At 39.3% G+C, this 18,998-nt stretch overlaps 1 protein-coding gene across 1 annotated transcript; it reads right to left on the bottom strand.

Moving 5' to 3' along the window:
• Positions 1-228: 228 nt before the first annotated feature.
• LOC133613540 (kelch repeat and BTB domain-containing protein 12-like) lies at positions 229-15,944 on the bottom strand. Its single transcript, XM_061971160.1, has 11 exons — positions 15,841-15,944; positions 15,388-15,553; positions 11,745-11,926; positions 11,125-11,257; positions 10,792-11,025; positions 10,341-10,699; positions 9,048-9,321; positions 8,640-8,787; positions 4,287-4,484; positions 3,690-4,191; positions 229-899 (listed from the first exon to the last, which is right to left on the bottom strand). Exons 2-10 carry the CDS (start codon positions 15,541-15,543, stop codon positions 4,043-4,045), a joined length of 1,833 nt encoding a protein of 610 aa, XP_061827144.1. The 5' UTR covers positions 15,544-15,553; positions 15,841-15,944; the 3' UTR covers positions 229-899; positions 3,690-4,042.
• Positions 15,945-18,998: the final 3,054 nt, after the last annotated feature.

Here is an 18,998-nt window from a genome sequence, read left to right as displayed (position 1 = left end):
ATATATATATATATATATATATATATATATATATATATATATATATATATATATCTAAGAAATACTTGACTTTCAGTGAATTCTAGCTATATATATATATATATATATATATATATATATATATATATATATATATATATATATTTGTTTTATTATATATACATGTATATATAAATAAAATAAATACTTGAATTTCAGTGTTCATTTATTTACACATATACACACACATAACACTCATCTACTCATTGTTGAGTTAAGGGTTGAATTGTCCATCCTTGTTCTATTCTCTGTCACTATTTTTCTAACCATGCTGAACACCCTCTCTGATGATGCATTGATGTGTGGCACGCACAAAAGTGCTTTCATCAAATGCATTAGAGTCTGGAATCTTCCATCACTCACTAGTATGGCCCAAAACCGGTCAATCTTTGCTTCCTGAGGAAGATCTTCAGTGCCAAGCACTTGGTAGTCCACTACTTCTTCCCGGAGGCTATCCAGGTCCAATCGCAGCTGCGGCTTGGAACTTACAAGCTGTTATGAGAGTAGCGTATGTGTGTGTGTGGCCCTTTAATAGGTGAGCATGTGAGGTGAGTGATGTCAGTGAGTGTGTGGGCGAGAGCAGAGAGGGAGCGGTAGCGTGAGTGCGGGCGGGACTAGTTTGTTTTGTGTTGGATTGGCTGTGTGCAAGTAATCAATAAAGCAAGATTTGCAACTAATCGCCGGACTCAGGCAGGAAAGGTGCAACAAAGCGTATTTCTTCATCTTACTCGTCGTCGGCGTCGCCATGGCTGTATCTTCCTCATTCTTCTTCTGCTTCGTCTCCTTGTTGTGTGCGCAGTTGTGCACTGCACTCTCTAAAAGCCGTATATGTTATTGATGTTATAGATGGCAGTATTGTCCTGTTTAAGAGAGTCACAACATTGCTGTTTACGGCAGATGAACTGCTTTACGGTAGACAAAAACGTGACTGCTGCTGTTGTGTGTTGTTACCGCGCTGGGAGGACGTTAATGAAACTGCCTAACAATAAACCCACATAAGAAACCAAGAACTCGCCCTCGATCATTCTACAGTTATAATGTGATTGGGCAGGCACACTGTTTATATCGTGGGAAAGCGGACTCAGGTCCGCATGGAGCTGGAGGTGGCGTGGCCTCCAGCTCCGCCTGAATTTCGGGAGATTTTCGGGAGAAAATTTGTCCCGGGAGGTTTTCGAGAGAGGCGCTGAATTTCGGGAGTCTCCTGGAAAATCCGGGAGGGTTGGCAAGTATGCTTACACCCTTTTGTCAGAGCTGTGTGTATGCATGTGTGTGTGTGTGTGTGTGTGTGTGTGTGTGCGTGTGTTTGTGTGTGTGTGTGTGTCAGAGACAGAGACACTACTACAGCATACACTACACGTTTTGCAGTCACTAATGGCTAAATGGCGAAAGGGTAATGTTAGCATTATGATAGCTAAAACATAAAAAAAAAAAGTATCTACAATTTACAGTAACGTGTTTTCTGTAGTTGGAAGTGTAATTCTTGTAGGCTGAAATGTGAGTATTTCTACTGACACAGATGTTCTTTTTCATAGTTAGTAAATAAACATTAAAGAGTTGTGCTGCCTCAACTGACGAATTGTCACTTTTTTTTACAGTGTGTCGTTGGAGCGTGGTCATGTGACTGCCAGGCGTTGTTTGATTGGAGAAATGGAGTTAAACATCACTCGTGCTTACGTTGGATTGGTGAAACAGAGACATGTGACAATGCCCACTGCAAGAGGTCTCTCTAAAGAGCCAAAAATAACATAGATAATATGAAAAAATATGATGACGATATAAATAAAAGTAGCTAATGCAACTCAATGTAACAGAGTAAATATAGTTTCTTCTTCACAACAATAATCAAGTAACATTATAAAGTAATGTATGTTGCATTAAAACTACTCTGCGCAAATACAATTTATCCAAAAAGTTAATTAAGTCAATGTAATGGAGTAAATGTGTCGTGATCCGCTGCTCGGATCATGTTTGTTTACAAACCCTGTTTCCATATGAGTTGGGAAATTGTGTTAGATGTAAATATAAACGGAATACAATGATTTGCAAATCATTTTCAACCCATATTCATTTGAATATGCTACAAAGACAACATATTTGATGTTCAAACTGATAAACATTTTTTTTTTTTGCAAATAATCATTAACTTTAGAATTTGATGCCAGCAACACGTGACAAAGAAGTTGGCAAAGGTGGCAATAAATACTGATAAAGTTGAGTAATGCTCATCAAACACTTATTTGGAACATCCCACAGGTGAACAGGCAAATTGGGAACAGGTGGGTGCCATGATTGGGTATAAAAGTAGATTCCATGAAATGCTCAGTCATTCACAAACAAGGATGGGGCGAGGGTCACCACTTTGTCAACAAATGCATGAGCAAATTGTTGAACAGTTTAAGAAAAACCTTTCTCAACCAGCTATTGCAAGGAATTTAGGGATTTCACCATCTACGGTCCGTAATATCATCAAATGGTTCAGAGAATCTGGAGAAATCACTGCACGTAAGCAGCTAAGCCTGTGACCTTCGATCCCTCAGGCTGTACTGCATCAACAAGCGACATCAGTGTGTAAAGGATATCACCACATGGGCTCAGAAACACTTCAGAAACCCACTGTCAGTAACTGCAGTTGGTCGCTACATTTGTAAGTGCAAGTTAAAACTCTCCTATGCAAGGCGAAAACCGTTTATCAACAACACCCAGAAACGCCTTCGGCTTCGCTGGGCCTGAGCTCATCTAAGATGGACTGATGCAAAGTGGAAAAGTGTTCTGTGGTCTGACGAATCCACATTTCAAATTGTTTTTGGAAACTGTGGACGTCGTGTCCTCCAGACCAAAGAGGAAAAGAACCATCCGGATTGTTATAGGCGCAAAGTTGAAAAGCCAGCATCTGTGATGGTATGGGGGTGTATTAGTGCCCAGGACATGGGTAACTTACACATCTGTGAAGGCGCCATTAATGCTGAAAGGTACATACAGGTTTTGGAGCAACATATGTTGCCATTCAAGCAACGTTACTATGGACGCCCCTGCTTATTTCAGCAAGACAATACCAAGCCACGTGTTACATCAATGTAACACAGTGGTGAACATGCCCTTTCCCAACTACTTTGGCACGTGTTGCAGCCATGAAATTTTAAGTTAATTATTATTTGCAAAAAAAAAAGTAAAGTTTATGAGTTTGAACATCAAATATCTTGTCTTTGTAGTGCATTCAATTGAATATGGGTTGAAAAGAATTTGAAAATCATTGTATTCCGTTTATATTTACATCCAACACAATTTCCCAACTCATATGGAAACGGGGTTTGTAGTTTTTGACTCCCTCAGTTCCGGTTTTGAGCACCCCTGGGTTTGTGTTTTAGTTGCCATGACTGCAGCTTGTTTCCCCCTGCCTCTGATTAGTGTTCGGGACGCTCACCTGCTCCTGGGCACTAATCAGAGAGTTACTCATTCCCTGCTTTTCACCACACTTGGTCTGGCTTTCTTGTTTGCTGTAAGCAACAAGTTACGTTTGTGTATATCTTCCTTCTGGTGCCTATGCCTGTTTATCTTATGATTCCTGTGCTGAGTTTCGCCATAGCTCCCCGTGCTATCGGCACGCTTGGTTGTATTTTTGAATAATTTATGGGAATAAATCATCGTCTTACCTTCACGTCTTACCTCCGGAGTTCCTGCTGCATCTTGGGAGAGCGATCCGCGCAGTAAAATGCGACCCAAGCGGAACAAAATGTAGTGTGTTACGACCCACCTTTGCTAATATGCACTATATACTAAAATCTGAGACATATAAATAAAAGAAAAAAGCACATCCTTCCACCAGAACAAGAACATATGACATCTTCTATCGACAGATTATTATTTTTACTATGTAGCATGTTCAGAAATGTCTGACCTCAAATAGTTTTTTAATGAACAAACCCACAGTAATTCATGTTAGGTTGGACATAGGCTACACCCTGAACCTCCAGCAGTGTTTTGCTCCTCACCATAAAAGGATGAATTATGATGTAAGGAGATCACGAGGATTGAGCTTAGCCACCAGACAGACATCATAGCTGTCTTGCATTGCTGCACGTCTTTCTACCACTGCCCATGCATTCTCTGTAGGGTCCAGTTCCAAAATCTCCTTGGTGATGATCTCATGGCGGCCTTCAACCGAGGAAGACAATTTGTAAGCTACGGTTCACACAGGTGTATGATATAATATGACATTAAAAGATAAACAGAGAAAACCCTAAACTTACTAGCCCCCTTGTAGTATCCACAGAGGTACAGTTTGCCATCAACTGCTCCTACATTGGAGGTGTAGTTTCTGAGGGAGAGCAGAGATGTAGGCATAGTCGGTCCTGGCCTCCAAGTGTCTGTTTCTGGGTTGTAGATCTCTACAGAGCTCAGACAGCTACGTGATTGTCCTCGATCTTCTCCATCACACCCTATGCCACCTGAAGAAAATAAGAGAATCACATGTTTCAGTGCATGTTTTTTGGAGGTGGGAGGAAGCCGGAGTACCCAGAGGGAACCCACGCAGTCACGGGGAAAACATGCAAACTCCACACAGCCGAGCCCGGGATTGAACTCAAGACCTTCGCATTATGAGGCACATGCACTAACCCCTATTCCACCGTGCTACCCGAGGTATATCATTTGTGTTGGCCCTGCGATGAGGTGGCGACTTGTCCAGAGTGTACCCCGCCTTCCGCCCGAATGCAGCTGAGCTAGGCTCCAGCACCCCCCGCGACCCCGAAAGGGACAAGTGGTAGAAAATGGATGGAAGTTATTAAAATATTTATCGTGATTAATCAGATTTTTTCATAGTTAACTCAATATTAATCGCGATTAATCGCAGAAAGGTATAATGTTTCATCATTAATAAGTGTACCCTTACAGATCATTTACAGGGTGGGTGGCTTCATATTGCTGCATGACAATGTTTTAACCTAATTCTAATCAATGTGTAATTGAGGACTCGACCAGAACATGTTATGAAATAATTTATATCACAGAATAACATTACAAAAAATCTCAGACAAAGCATGATCGTAATGTAAGACATTTTTGTTTTGTTAATGGCAGGGTTTCCCCTAAACTGCCAAAATACCTGTGGCGGTGGGGGCGTCGTTAGGGGCGTGGTTAGGGGCGTGGTCAACATGACATCATCGCATGATTTGCTATGATGCAAATATTCTTCAAAAAGGGAAAACAATGTGAATATATATTTAAAACAAATCTGTCATAATTAAGTATAGTATTAACATGTATATTTTTCTTTCATAATATTGTTTTGTTCTATTTTTAAATTGTTGCTGCTTATTGTACAGTCTCTTTTTAGAGATTCCTCCAATCCTTTTAGTCACTTTTATGTAATAAAAACAATTGTCAACAAATAAAGCATAAATTGTTGAAGTTATTGGCAACTGTACTCATGTTTAGAGACTCTGATTAGATTCTGTCGCGCCATATCCGTGACGAAAAGCAAGCCGCGGATAGCTTGACGTCACACTTTATTTGTGTTGCTACAATACATTATATTACTTTATTTTGTTAGGTGTGGCGGCTACTATGAAACCCGTACATTAAGGAGAAACCCTAAACTTAGTTAAATCGGGTGTATAGCGTAGTGTATTGATATGTTTTAATGTCAGATTGACTGTTTGCAATAAAAAAAAGTCTACTTTTGACATCCTGCCGACCGTCTTTCATTTCTGTTGAGCTTTTATGTCATATTACTTACTAAATCAGTCACAGTAACAATCTAAAAGTTATGTTATCACTGCACCTTAACCGTAATCTGAAGACGGAAGTGAAGCACCACCCACCTCTGAATGACTCACACAGCAGGTGTTTGCTGCACGGATGTTGCCTCTTATATATATATATACATATATATATATGTATATGAAAGACTTAAAGGTATACTAGAGGATGTTGTGGATCATGTTGACTATTGGTCCTCCTAATTGTCAATCATTCTGGTGATGTTACGTAAGGATATATATATATATATCTCAAATAAAACAAATGGCTTATCGATAAGCCATTTTTTATTTATTTATTTATTACAACACCAAAATAGGCCTAACAACGCCAATGGTTGTAATTCTGTAGCACTTTGAGATTTGGAATCAAATGTATGAGTGCACATTTAACTTTATAAATAACCAGGACCTTCATGATGCATTTCAGGCTAACTAGCTAACTAAGTAGCAGCATTGTTTTAGAGCTGGAATGTAACTTTTTGTCAAACACAGACCTGGTGTAAAGTGGAGCTAATACATTTTACTACAAGCAGTGATGAATACTTACTTTCTTGAAAAAGTTTCTTATGTCCATTTTGCATCCGTTCACGTTCTTGTTCTGCAGTGTTTTGTGCTAATGTGCTTCGCACACCTGCAGGACCGCAAGCAAGGTCGCAGAGAAAATGCTGACTGGATTTTGAGTGATGTGGGCATTTTCTATATGAACAAGTCCAAGGACCGCAAGCAAGGTCGCAGAGAAAATGTGGACTGGGTTTTGAGTGATGTGGGCATTTTCTATATGAATAAGTGGAATGGATTGGATACCGACCCACTAAAAGGGCTCTCTACCTTACGCTATGAAGTGAGGGGAAACTGAGTCAATAATGACAGGTTATAGGATTATTTATTTAAACTCATATTCGAGCCACTTTATAATGAATATGTCGGCATGTATTTGTTAAAAAAAAAAAAATTATTTAGGGGGGCTTAAGAATATTTTAGGGAGGCTTGAGCCCCCCTAAAATAGGCCTAACAACGCCAATGCATGCAGCACATCATACAACTACCTACACTGTCGAGCTAGCTGTGTACAAACATGTTCATGTTTTTCAGTTAGTACAGATTGCTGCATTGCAAACTCAAAAGCCATTCAGCTGCTGACGCAGAAGTTAGCTTAAAGCTAATGTCGTAGCATGTCGTCGCAAAGCGATGTGTTATTACACAAAAAAAAAAGAGTTCCTTCGTGTTCGCGCCTACAATAACAATGTCGCTACAGCTTGGCTATTACAGGTTACGGAATGTAAATGAAGTATTGTTGGCAGTTGTTGGCTGCATTTTTGAAGTGATTTAGACGCAGAATGGATTGCTCCCACATTAGCAGCATTTCTAACCACAGATTTAAAAAAGTGCAGTTCCCCTTTAAGAAAATACATACCCCAATTTAAACATGTATAAACACATTACTGTCTCTGCAACTAAAATATGTAATTGTGCACATTGAACATGCAAGCTGTGCTCTCTGAGACTAGAGTGATCGAGGATTACGAGACGCAGGTGTTTTGAGAAGGTGCTTTTAAGGTGCGTTCAAGGACCGCTGAACACAGTATGACGACACAAAGCCCACCAGAAATAATAAATGATAATAATACATTTTAGTTGTTACGCACTTTTCATTTAAATAAATCTTAAAGTGCTACAGTACAAATCAATATTAAAGGTAGTATCAGCCAAGCCATTAAAATAGATAAAGTGCTAAGACTAAAACACTATCAGTGAAGCATAAGAATTGCAAAACATGCAAAATAATGGGTTTTTAACAATGTGTCTATTTATTTTATTATAAAAAAAAAACCAAAAAACCTTATTGAGCATTACATACCTAATATATATATACATGAGTTGGCAAAGTGAAAAAGCTAAACTTTCCGAATGTATTCAGCTTTTTTAAATAATATTATAGACCTACCAATTTAATGAGTTTTGGGGGTTTGCGTTGTTTTGGATCGTGCTACACGTTTGCCCGCCGGCCATAATGCATTTCAGATTGTTTGTTGAGTAACTCTATTGTTAATGATTTTTCCAAAGAGGGTTTTTTTCATGTTAAATCTAAGAATTTTTATGTCTAATTCTTTTACAGGTTAACGATACACTGGCAGTTATTCGACAATACACCAAATACAACAGTACATACAGGTCCTTTATTTTTAAAGGGCATGAAAACATTTCTGATTATATGTTTTGTTTATTTTTAAAAAAAATTTTTTGCTGAAATTTCAGCCCTAAACAAAAATATCAAACATGTTATGTAAAAAAAAAAAAGAGTTTTTCAACCATTTGAAGGCCTTTTGAATGAATGAGGTCAAAGTAGTCAATTATTATAAATTTGCATAACGCTTGTGCAGCCCGAGGGCCCCAAAATGGCTACATGTGTTCCTTAAGTGATTGTTCAGTTTGACGTTTAGCGGTCTGAAATTTCGCCAGAGAATAATTACACTTTTGTTTTTTATTTTTTATTTTTTTTAATTAAATTGCTTTATGTTGTTGATTGCAACATTGTAGAATAAGATATGCACATCAAGTATGTAAGTGTAGTCAATCTTAAAGTTGCACAAGGAAATTATCTGATTAAAAGGCCTTCAAACGGCTAAAGAAAATACAAAAAAACATGACATGTTTAATGTTTTTTTAGGACTAAAGTTTGAAAAATTTAAGCAAAAAATGTCAAAGAAAATATGAATCCAAAATGGTTTTATACCCTTTAAAAAACTTGAGGACTTTTATGTCCTGTTTGGCTTTGAAGATAACTCAAATCAATTGTCCTTAGAGGGTTAAGAAAGTAACCATGAAAGTATGAGCTCAAACCTAAAATGTAGATTTCTCCATTGAGAACAGCGGTGCCACAGCGATACCTCGAGTACTTCATCCTGGCGCACTCTGTCCATCTGTCCTTACCGGGATCGAACTGAAACACTCGGTTACTCAGCTTATCTGGCTCTTCATCTGGTAGGTTCTGACAGAGGTAGAAAAAAGAAGAAAGTGCTTTGAAAATGGCCAAAAGTGCATGCAAATAACGAACAAACAATGCAGTTTGATGCTTGTTTATTGCTGCACTATTTCTGCTTAAAGGTTGAGGTCATAATCTTGCAGTCAGGTCTAAGTTATCCATATAGCAAGGAGGAATTATTAATGCATGTAAAAAAGAGATTACAGTAGATCTCGATACAACATAGTATTTGGTCTTTATATAAAAAATAAAGCTACTTTTTATACCTGTGGTGTCCAGCCTCCCAGCACATAAAGATGCTCCTTCAGGCTGAAAGTGCAGTGGCAGGCTAGAGGAAGAGGCAGCGGGGCGAAAAACAGCCAACTGCCTCCTCTCTTCAGTGACCACCTCATCACACTGTCTGTGATGATGTAATGATGGTGCACTTTCATCTGGCCACCTATCATGTAGAGGGTGTCGCCCAGCATCCCTAAAGCAAACATGTCTCTGTGTGCTGGTGAGCAAAGCTCCACCCAGCAGGACTCCTCTGCAGGATCATATCTAAAACATAAACAAGTGGTAAATGAAGTTGTTTCAAATATTTGCACTTGCTTTCTATACACACATGAAGATATCCACTCTCTTCACCCTGTGTTGAGCCCCTGCCTCCACTGCAACAACTATGTTGCAGTTGTAGTTGTTACTGTCACAACCCCTGCTGTGATCTGACCACAGCCTTTCAGAGGCGAAGGTACATGTAGTAAGTCCTTCTGCCATTTGGGGCCCTATTGACTCTAATCATAACTGCTATTTTTTTTAACAGACTATAATTCTGGTATATTACTATGCTTTTTCTATGAAAACCAAATAACTTTTATCATTGCTGACTGAAAAACAAGAAAATATTGTTTTGGTCTAATTGTGCCCCTTAACCATCAGATGGAGTCTTAAAACCATGTGCATAATTTTAATTCAATTTTATTTGGGATAGCCCCTTGAGATGCAGCATCTCCTTTTCAATGGTCTCCCTTAATTCTCAGATGAACTGCCATTAGATATTGAGTTACCTATAACATGGCAGATATACAGTATATAAAATCATTGTGTCGACTCAATAAACTCAACCAAGTCCGGCCTGCTTTCTCTCTCGTTAATTCTTTCTGATCATGGAAATGTATAAGAAACAAAAAAACAATGAAAGTGTGAACTGTACGTGGCTTATATATATGCATTTTCATGAAAGGAATAAAAAGAAATGATGATGATGATGAATTCTAGCCCAGTAAGTGCTGTTAAATTAATATTTTTTGTCTACTGTATCAAAATCATTGTCATCAAGAATTATTAACATGTTTAAGGCTGTAATTACCCAACCTCAAACATCCCACTTTGCAACTTATTTGTATACATATTGCATATTTGCATTTGTCCATTGTAAAAAAAAAACAATAGTTATTTTTTACAAAAGGCCATAAAACATAAAAAAAATATTTAAAAAACTAATAAAAACTTAATATTAGTACATAGATCTGAATTTGTTGAAAGATTTCAAGTGTTGAAAGTAAAAAAAAAAAACACACCTAAAGATATCCATTCTCTTCACCCTGTTTTGGCCCTGCGCCTCCACTGCAACAACTATGCTGTTGTCACGTGTCACAACCCCTGCTGTGATCTGACCAAAACCTCCACAGCCTTTAAGGGGAGAAGGTATGTAGTAAGTTTTTCTGCCATTGGGGGCAAAGCAAAAGCTGAGATCGGCGAAGCCACCACGTCGTGCAGGCACTCCATCTTTGTCCACCCCTCCCAGGCAGAGCAGGATGTCAGTGGTCTCCATCCCATAACGAAGGGCTGGTCGAGGTGGAGTTGGAGCCTCACAGAGACCTGAAGTCTGGAGGGTAGCATCGATCATTGCAATGCACTCAAAGTCCTGCAGCAAAACCTGCATGTGCCATTTACACATATGAATATGTAATTATGCTGTTCTAATCACGTGATAAATGCTGAATCAAGTTTACCCTCCTCTATTCCCACCGGGTTTCTTCTCCTGGCTCTCCGTAGCACCACAGGGTCCACAAGCTCCAGGCGGACATGCCTGAGTAACTCCACAGCCTGAGCTTCACTCCGCAAGTCCCCACACCGCCTCTCCACCCAACGCAACACTAGTTCCAGCACCACCTCCTCCTGGGAAATGTTAAGGTCGTCTGAAGCTAGCAGATCCGCCAGTCTGTCAGCATCCAGCTCGAGGATTTCTTCCTCCTCACAAACCTGGGTGCAAAATCCAGATGGGTTCAGTTTCTGTCTGTACTACGTTCTATTACGCCATTATTGTAACTACCGGTACTGTACCCCATTCAGAAGCCTCACCTGTGCAAAGTGTTGGCAGAGGTATCGAAAAGCACAGTCAGCTAAACCAGTGGCCCCCAGGTCTCTGGCCCAGTGGTACAAACCAACACAGTTGGAAACGTCCATACTGGCCTCCATGTGGTTTTGACACAACCTGAGGTCGTAAAAACAACGGACATGTGTTATGGTGTGAGTTGGTCTTGACCCCAGGATGCAGAGACAGGAGCCGACATGCTGGTAAAAATTTATTTAATAAACAAAACTAGTGCAGCTAGGGATTGCACAGAAAACCCAAACATAGTGCAACAAGGAAGAACATGCACAAAAGGAAAAACATGAGGCATAGGAAGCACAAAGATCAAGCAGTGATCCCAAATGATGGCTTAAGAAGCATCCTGATTGGCAACCAGGGACAGGTGAGGGGGCCAGCGCTCAGATTACAGTAGTGGTGGCAAATGGAACTAAACAAGAAGTGGAATGAACAATAAGAGCGGTGGACAGGAAATAATACAAAATACATGAAACAAATAACTGTCTTATGAGATCATGACAGCGTGTAAACTTTTCATGCTGAATGTCCCACACATAGATGGAGCAATAGTTGTATCAGACACAAATGTTTTTGTTTGACCTGTTCCTACCTGAAGGCTCCATCTATATGGAGAAGGAAGGCAGCAGCAGACACTGCCTGGATGTTGTCGTTGGACAGGGGGAGCTCTGCACGGTACATGTAACCAAGGAGAAGCCCCAGGCTGTGAGCAGGAGTGTCTCTCAGGGGTACCTCACCCCCCCTCGTTTCTTTCAAACCACATGTAAACATGGCCTGGACATAGACAGAAAGAGGTAAATGAGGGATGCCCACACTTTTGACTCGGGGGCCACATTGGGTTAAGAGAATTTGGCCGGGAGGGCCAGGCTATTTGTATATGTATATTTTGTCTTTTACCCTCGTTCCCACAATTTCCCCCTCTGTCTTCTCTTTTTTTCTTCTTCTTTCTATCTCCTCCTGCTCCAGACAAACTAGGGTTGTCCCGATACCAATATTTTGGTAACGGTACCAAAATGTAGTTCGATACTTATCGATACTTATCTAAAAAAATGAGACCACAAAAAAGGCATCATTGGCTTTATCTTAACAAAAAATCTTACGGTCCATTAAACATACGTTTCTTATTGCAATCAAAGAACAATTTTGTCCTTAAATTAAATAGTGAACATACTAGACAACTTGTCTTTTATTAGTAAGCAAACAAAGGCTCCTAATTTGGCTATTGACGTATGCAGTAACACAGAGTTTTTCAACCACTGTGCCGTGGCACACTAGTGTGCCGTGAGATATTGTCTGGTGTGCCGTGGGAAATTATGCAACTTCACCTAAGTGATCCAAAAAATATTTTTTGCAAATCAATAATTATAATCTGCAAATAATGTGCCGTTGCTTAGTGTCTGTGCTGTGTAAAACTCGGCAGGGTAACCACGTAATACTCCATGTCAGTAGGTGGCAGCGGGTAGTTAATTGCTTTGTAAAAGTCGTAAAGTGTCGGGTGAGACGAGGATGGTTTGTTGTGATCCCAATATGCAGACCACATCGGGAGGCAGTGTTCAGGTAAAAAGGTATGTAATGCTTAAGCCAAAAATTAACGAAAGGGAAAGACATTGGCTATGCAAAACGAAAGTAAAACTGAACTGGCTACAAAGTAAACAGAAACAGAACGCTGGACGACAGCAAAAACTTACTGCGTCCACAAAGTATGTCCGTTCTTGACATGACAATCAACAATGTCCACACAAATAAGGATAGCAACAATGTAAATAGCCTTGCTTGCTAACATAAACCAGATGCGCGGAATAGCGCTCAAAGGAAGACATGAAACTGCTACAGGAAAACACCAACAAAACAGGAAGGGCCACCTAAATAACAGTGCAAGACAAGAACTCAACCACTACACACAGGAAAACACTAACAAACTCAAAATAAGGCATGACGACCTGGTGGAGTTTCTTTTTTTTTTTTTTTTAACATTTTCTGCTGGTGGTGTGCCTCCGGATTTTTTAAATGAGAAAAATGTGCCTTGCCTCAAAAAAGGTTGAAAAACACTGCAGTAACATATTGTGTCATTTCTTATTCGTTTATTTTGTGGCGGTAGAAAATGCATTACTAATCTTCTTGATCATTTATGGTTACTATCTGCTTACTTTCTGTTTTAACATGTTCTATCTATACTTCTGTTAAAATGTAATAAACACGTATTCTTCTGTTGTTTAGTTTTGGATGACACCACAAATTTGGGTATCGATCCAATACCAAGTAGTTACAGGGTTGTACATTGGTCATATATAAAGTCTCCATGTGTCCAGGGACATATTTCTTGAGTTTATAAACATAATATAAATTTCAAAAAAGGAAAAAAGATTTTGTGATAATAAAAAATATCGATGTAATCGATTATTAATAATTAGATACGCTCTTGTACTTGGTATCATTACAGCGGATGTCAGGTGTCGATCCACCCATGGCATTTGTTTACATTCAGGAGCGCTAGCCTGTTAGCGGCGAGCTATCGTATCCTCCTACGGTGTGAAGTGAAGCATGTTTAGCTATTCCTTCCAGGGATGATACTTGTAAGAAACTTACTTTATTCGTCGCCATGGAGGCGAGGATTAGTGACTTAGAAGTAGCTAAAACACTGCCGACAGCGAATGGATGTTAGTTTCCAGCAAGCTAGACATGTTTAAAGCACTTCCTGTAGAGCGGCATTTGAGTGTTATAGTTTCACCTTTATCATTAGTTTTTAAGCCAAAACGCATCTATTCTTTCTCTTGTGTCTACACACTGTGTCTGGTTTTAAGCACTCCGTGATTGTGCGCTGCCGAACATGCTCCTCTGCTCGTAAAACCAGTAATGTCACGACGTGACAACGGCGCGCATTTAATAAAAAAAACATTTAAAAAAAAGGGAACCGGTATTTTTTAGAGGCAGTGTAGTACCGTTTATGATCACGGTACTTTACTAGTACCGGTATACCGTACAACCCTAATTTAAAGATTTAATAAAGTCAAATACAAATAAGTCAACAAGAGAAGTATCCAATACTTTTGTAAGTAAATCTGTACGGGAGATATGGCCATCTACATCAGCAATTGGCTCTTAATTAGTCATTGTTAAGTACTTATTAATACCTTATTATGCATGGCCTTATTATACAACCAGTTAGCCATTAACTAAGAGTCTTCCCTCAAAAACCTCAGAATTATTGCTTATTAGTAACCCTTACCCTAACCCTTATATGTTCCCCTAGTGTCCAAATAACTCTAAATTTGTCACACCTGGGTGAAGTCTTGTCTGGGTTTCGTCTGTTGTCATGTTGTCTTGCCATTTCCTGTTTTATTTTGAAAGGTTAACTCTCCCTCTCGTTTCAGGTCACTTGCCCTTCCTCCTGTTTCACTGGTCTGATGTCTCTCCTGATTGCCTGATTGTTCCCACCTGTGTCACACTCCCTCATGTGTATAAATGTCTCGTCCTCCTCTTGTCTTGTGCCAGAGTGTCTCGTTACTTCATGTGCGTACCTCCAGCGTTCCCTTGCCATAGCATTGTCCACAGCCACAGCCACAGCCACGTTTCTTGTATCTTTTTTGGATCCATGGGAGTATTTTGATTTGTAAGTTTTCTCAGGTAAGATTAGCTTCCTAGCATCACCTCCATTGGAGCGGTTTTTGTTATACTTAGTAGTTTTTTGTTCATAGCCCCTTTTTCCCTCCGTAGACGGAGCGTTTTTGAGTTATTGATATTTTTGTTAGTTTAGAGCTCAGGTCAGTGGTGTTTTTATAGCCTGTTTATTTCTCCTGTTTTGGACCCCTTCCCTTGTGCAAATAAATATATTGTCTTAAAATCCTGCATCTGTGTTCAGAGTCCTGTTCTGGTCGTGACAAAATTAAGTCTTTGTTAGTTTAATAAGCAACTAATTAATGGTGAATATGTTTCCCATACTAAAGTGTTACCGAAAATTTGTATTTATAATCAATGATCGCGGAAATTCATTGATTGTGGCCATTTCCGGATCCAATTCCTGAGCGGCTGGACAGAACAGGTTAAAAGAAAGAATCTAACTTCGGACATCCTGCGGACCACATTGTGGACGCTGGCGGGCTGTTGTTTGGGGACCCCTAATAAAATGCCAAATGACAAGTACAGCATTCTTTTTTTCTACCTATTTCATGTACCGGTATGTTTGAAAATAATCATACCGGTCATGATAATGTAACAACAGTGTGCCAGTCTCTGACCTGAAAGTAAGGGCTGAATGCAGACAACACCACCTTGTGGCAAGAAAAAGGAATCCCATCAGCTAGCAGAACTACATCAGTGAGCTCCTCAGCAGCTCTCATCTTCTCTAGTTGCCTGAGAAGACGAGCACAATGCTCTGCCAGTGCTGGATCCATTGGGTGATTCCTGCACATAAATAGCTTATAGAGTAGCAGAGCACTGCCTGTTATGAGCAGACAAAGGGCATGACCTTCACAATCCAACATTCATTCATAAAGGGACTGTGTCAAGAACAATATCCAACTCTTTTTTACACTTTGTTGGACATGAATGTCAGAACAGCAGCAAGCTGATAACACAAGTGTACTAAATAGGTCACCTTTCTCAAGACAAGCATACTCAAGCAATTTTGCAATGTGTGCGATCTGATGCAAGTATGACTTTTTAGCAAAGCATGCAGATATTTCTCATACCAGCAAGGTTCTCAGATGATTCAGGCGTCTCTGACTTCAGATGAGTTTGGTTTTTTCCCACTCTGGTGTATTTCTGGTCACTATAGCAGTTCGGTTGTGTGTTCTGTGAGCGCGGCCAAATGCTCACTGGAGGAAAAGTTTAAAATAGACCAGCAGTGCTACAGTAATTTGGTGTCTTCAGGTTTCCACAAGGGGCTGACCAGAACTTTTATTTATCATCAGGAGTGGCATTTAGTTTGCGACAAGCTGGTAATAACATAATTTTGCACCAAACGTATAAGCACATTTGTTAACTACAGTCGCCCCTCGACATGTCACGCTTCAAATATATGACGGCTTCACCAGATTTTTTTTCAAGCATTTTCTACAACATTTTTTTGCTCTAAATAAAACATTTTCAAGCATAATAATGGCTAAATTAACTAAAAATATCAACACTACAGTAGTATTGGCCACTTGATGACACCAAACCAATCAGAGCACACTGTTCAGTATGTGACCAGCTGGTGATCCTGCTGGTAACGCATCTGATTTTCCAGAACGTAAATGACCGTCATAACCACAACACAGGGGGAGCTCCACAAACCACGTCAAACCCAGATTCCGATCTAACACAGGTCTTAACTAATTCTCTTTCTATGCCACATCAATATGGAATGCACTCCCAACAGGTGTAAAAGAAAGTGCATCTCTATCCTCCTTCAAAACCGCACTAAAAGTATCTCCAGGCAGCTACAACCCGAGCCTAACCTCCTCCCCCCACCACATCCCACCTCCCCGGATTGTAAATAATCAAATGTAAATACTTGTTCTTTTGCTTTCTGAGCTCACTATGTTCACCGCTAACTGTATATTTCCTACGAAGTGAGACCTACACTGTTACAATGTCAATTTCTCAGATGATATAATTGTTGATGACTGAAGTATGCTGATAGCTAGCAACCCAACCTAGCCCCCCGCCCCAACCCCCTCCACATCCTACCCCCCGGATTGTAAATAATGTAAATAATTCAATGTATATACTCTGATGATTAACTTGTGTGATGACTGTATTATGCTGATAGTATATATTTGTACCATGAATTGATTAACGTGGACCCCGACTTAAACAAGTTGAAAAACTTATTCGGGTGTCACCCTTTAGTGGTCAATTGTACGGAATATGTACTGTACTGTGCAATCTACTAATACAAGTTTCAATCAATCAATCAATCAAACCACTGATCGGCTTAGCCATAGGCAACATTGCTATATTGGATTAAACGAGTGTAAAGGTGACTTAGGGGTGTTATTTCATGTCTAAATTTATTTACAAGGTAGTAAACAGTGTTCTTTTAATGCTCCAGGTGTGGAAATTTGGTAACACTTTAGTATGGGGAACACATATTCACCATTAATTAGTTGCTTATTAACATGCAAATTAGTAACATATTGGCTTTTAATTAGTCATTGTTAAGTACTTATTAATGCCTTATTCTACGTGGCCTTATTATACAACCAGTAAGCCATTAACTGTACCTCAATAACCTCAGAATTATTGCTTATTAGTAACTCTCACCCGAACCCTTATATGTTCCCCTAGTGCAGGGGTCGGCAACCCGCGGCTCTAGAGCCGCATGCGGCTTTTTAGCGCCGCCCTAGTGGCTCTCTGGATGAAAAATGGAAAAAGATGTGGGGAAAAAAATATATATATTTTTTTGTTTTAATATGGTTTCTGTAGGAGGACAAACATGACACAAACCTCCCTAATTGTTATAAAGCACACTGTTTATATTAAACATGCTTCACTGATTTGAGTATTTGGCGAGCACCGTTTTGTCCTACTAATTTTGGCGGTCCTTGAACTCACCGTAGTTTGTTTACATTTATAACTTTCTCCGACTTTCTCTCTGTGTTTTATGCCACTTCTTTTTCTGTCTCATTTTGTCCACCAGACTTTTAACATTGTGCATGAATGCACAAAGGTGAGTTTTGTTGATGTTATTGACTTGTGTGGAGTGCTAATCAGACATATTTGGTCACTGCATGACTGCAAGCTAATCGATGCTAACATGCTATTTAGGCTAGCTATATGTACATATTGCATCATTATGCCTCATCTGTAGGTATATTTGAGGTCATTTAGTTTCCTTTAAGTCATCTTAATTCAATTTATATCTCATGACACACTATCTGTATGTAACATGGCTTTTAATTGTTTGCGGCTCCAGACAGATTTGTTTTTCTATTTTTGGTCCAATATGGCTCTTTCAACATTTTGGGTTGCCGACCCCTGCCCTAGTGTCCAAATAACTCTAAATTAAGTCTTTGTTACTTTAATAAGCAACTAATTAATGGTGAATATGTTTCCCACACTAAAGTGTTACCCACATTTTTTATTTGTAATTAATGATCGCGGAAATTCATTTATTGTGGCCATTTCCGGAACCAATTAACAGCGATAAACAAGTGATTACTGTCTAGACTAATCTTGTTGTATATCTTCATCCAGTAACATTTGTGATCATTCACATGTCCTCATGTTTTTTTTTTTTAAAAACAATCCTTATCCTTGTCTGCACTGACACTCCCCCCACCCCATTGGTTGCTAAAGTTGCTGAACGTATCAGAGCTTCATTTGCTTGGCTAGAGATAATTTACCATTCTGCTTTGTCAGGGATGGCAACATATTTTTTGTTCTGTAGGAAAACTTCCAAATCAATATCATGTTGCGCTATTTGTGCATTGTATTTGTATCTTGGAATATTAACAAAAAGTGCAACAAACTATTGCACTTCTAGTAAGCAAATTGTCATTGTTATGTTCCCTGCTCACAGTGGGAGACATGTCCCAACGTCCATCCATCCATCCATCCATTTTCTACCGCTGTCTATGCAAAATGTAGTCAGATGGTTTGTAGCGTAAGTAAAAACAATGCTGGTGCTACATTGGAGAGCAAAAGGTCATTTCAGGGTTTAACATCTATTTTACACTACTTATTTATATTTGTATACCCCTTTGTCTTTTAATGATATATTTTTTTATATGCCATGAAGAATTTTTGTTTGTTTTAGCACAATAGCATCTCTTTCTGTAGTTAACTAAAGGTGCACACTTATGAACTAAAACACACAGAAAAAGAACATGTCAACACACACAGCACCTGACCACTGACCAGG

Source organism: Nerophis lumbriciformis, linkage group LG01 (assembly GCF_033978685.3).
Source record: "Nerophis lumbriciformis linkage group LG01, RoL_Nlum_v2.1, whole genome shotgun sequence".
Lineage (NCBI taxonomy): Eukaryota > Metazoa > Chordata > Actinopteri > Syngnathiformes > Syngnathidae > Nerophis > Nerophis lumbriciformis.
The sequence above is the reverse complement of the archived record's forward strand: the minus strand, read 5'-3'. Positions and strand labels throughout refer to the sequence as shown.

Excerpts from the sequence above, each read along its gene's own strand:
- LOC133613540 (XM_061971160.1), bottom strand. The coding sequence starts at position 15,543 with ATGGATCCAGCACTGGCAGAGCATTGTGCTCGTCTTCTCAGGCAACTA. Across the intron at positions 11,258-11,744 it reads CATATAGATGGAGCCTTCAG|GTTGTGTCAAAACCACATGG; the intron begins GTAGGAACAGGT and ends TTACGACCTCAG. Across the intron at positions 8,788-9,047 it reads TGGGAGGCTGGACACCACAG|AACCTACCAGATGAAGAGCC; the intron begins GTATAAAAAGTA and ends TACCTCTGTCAG.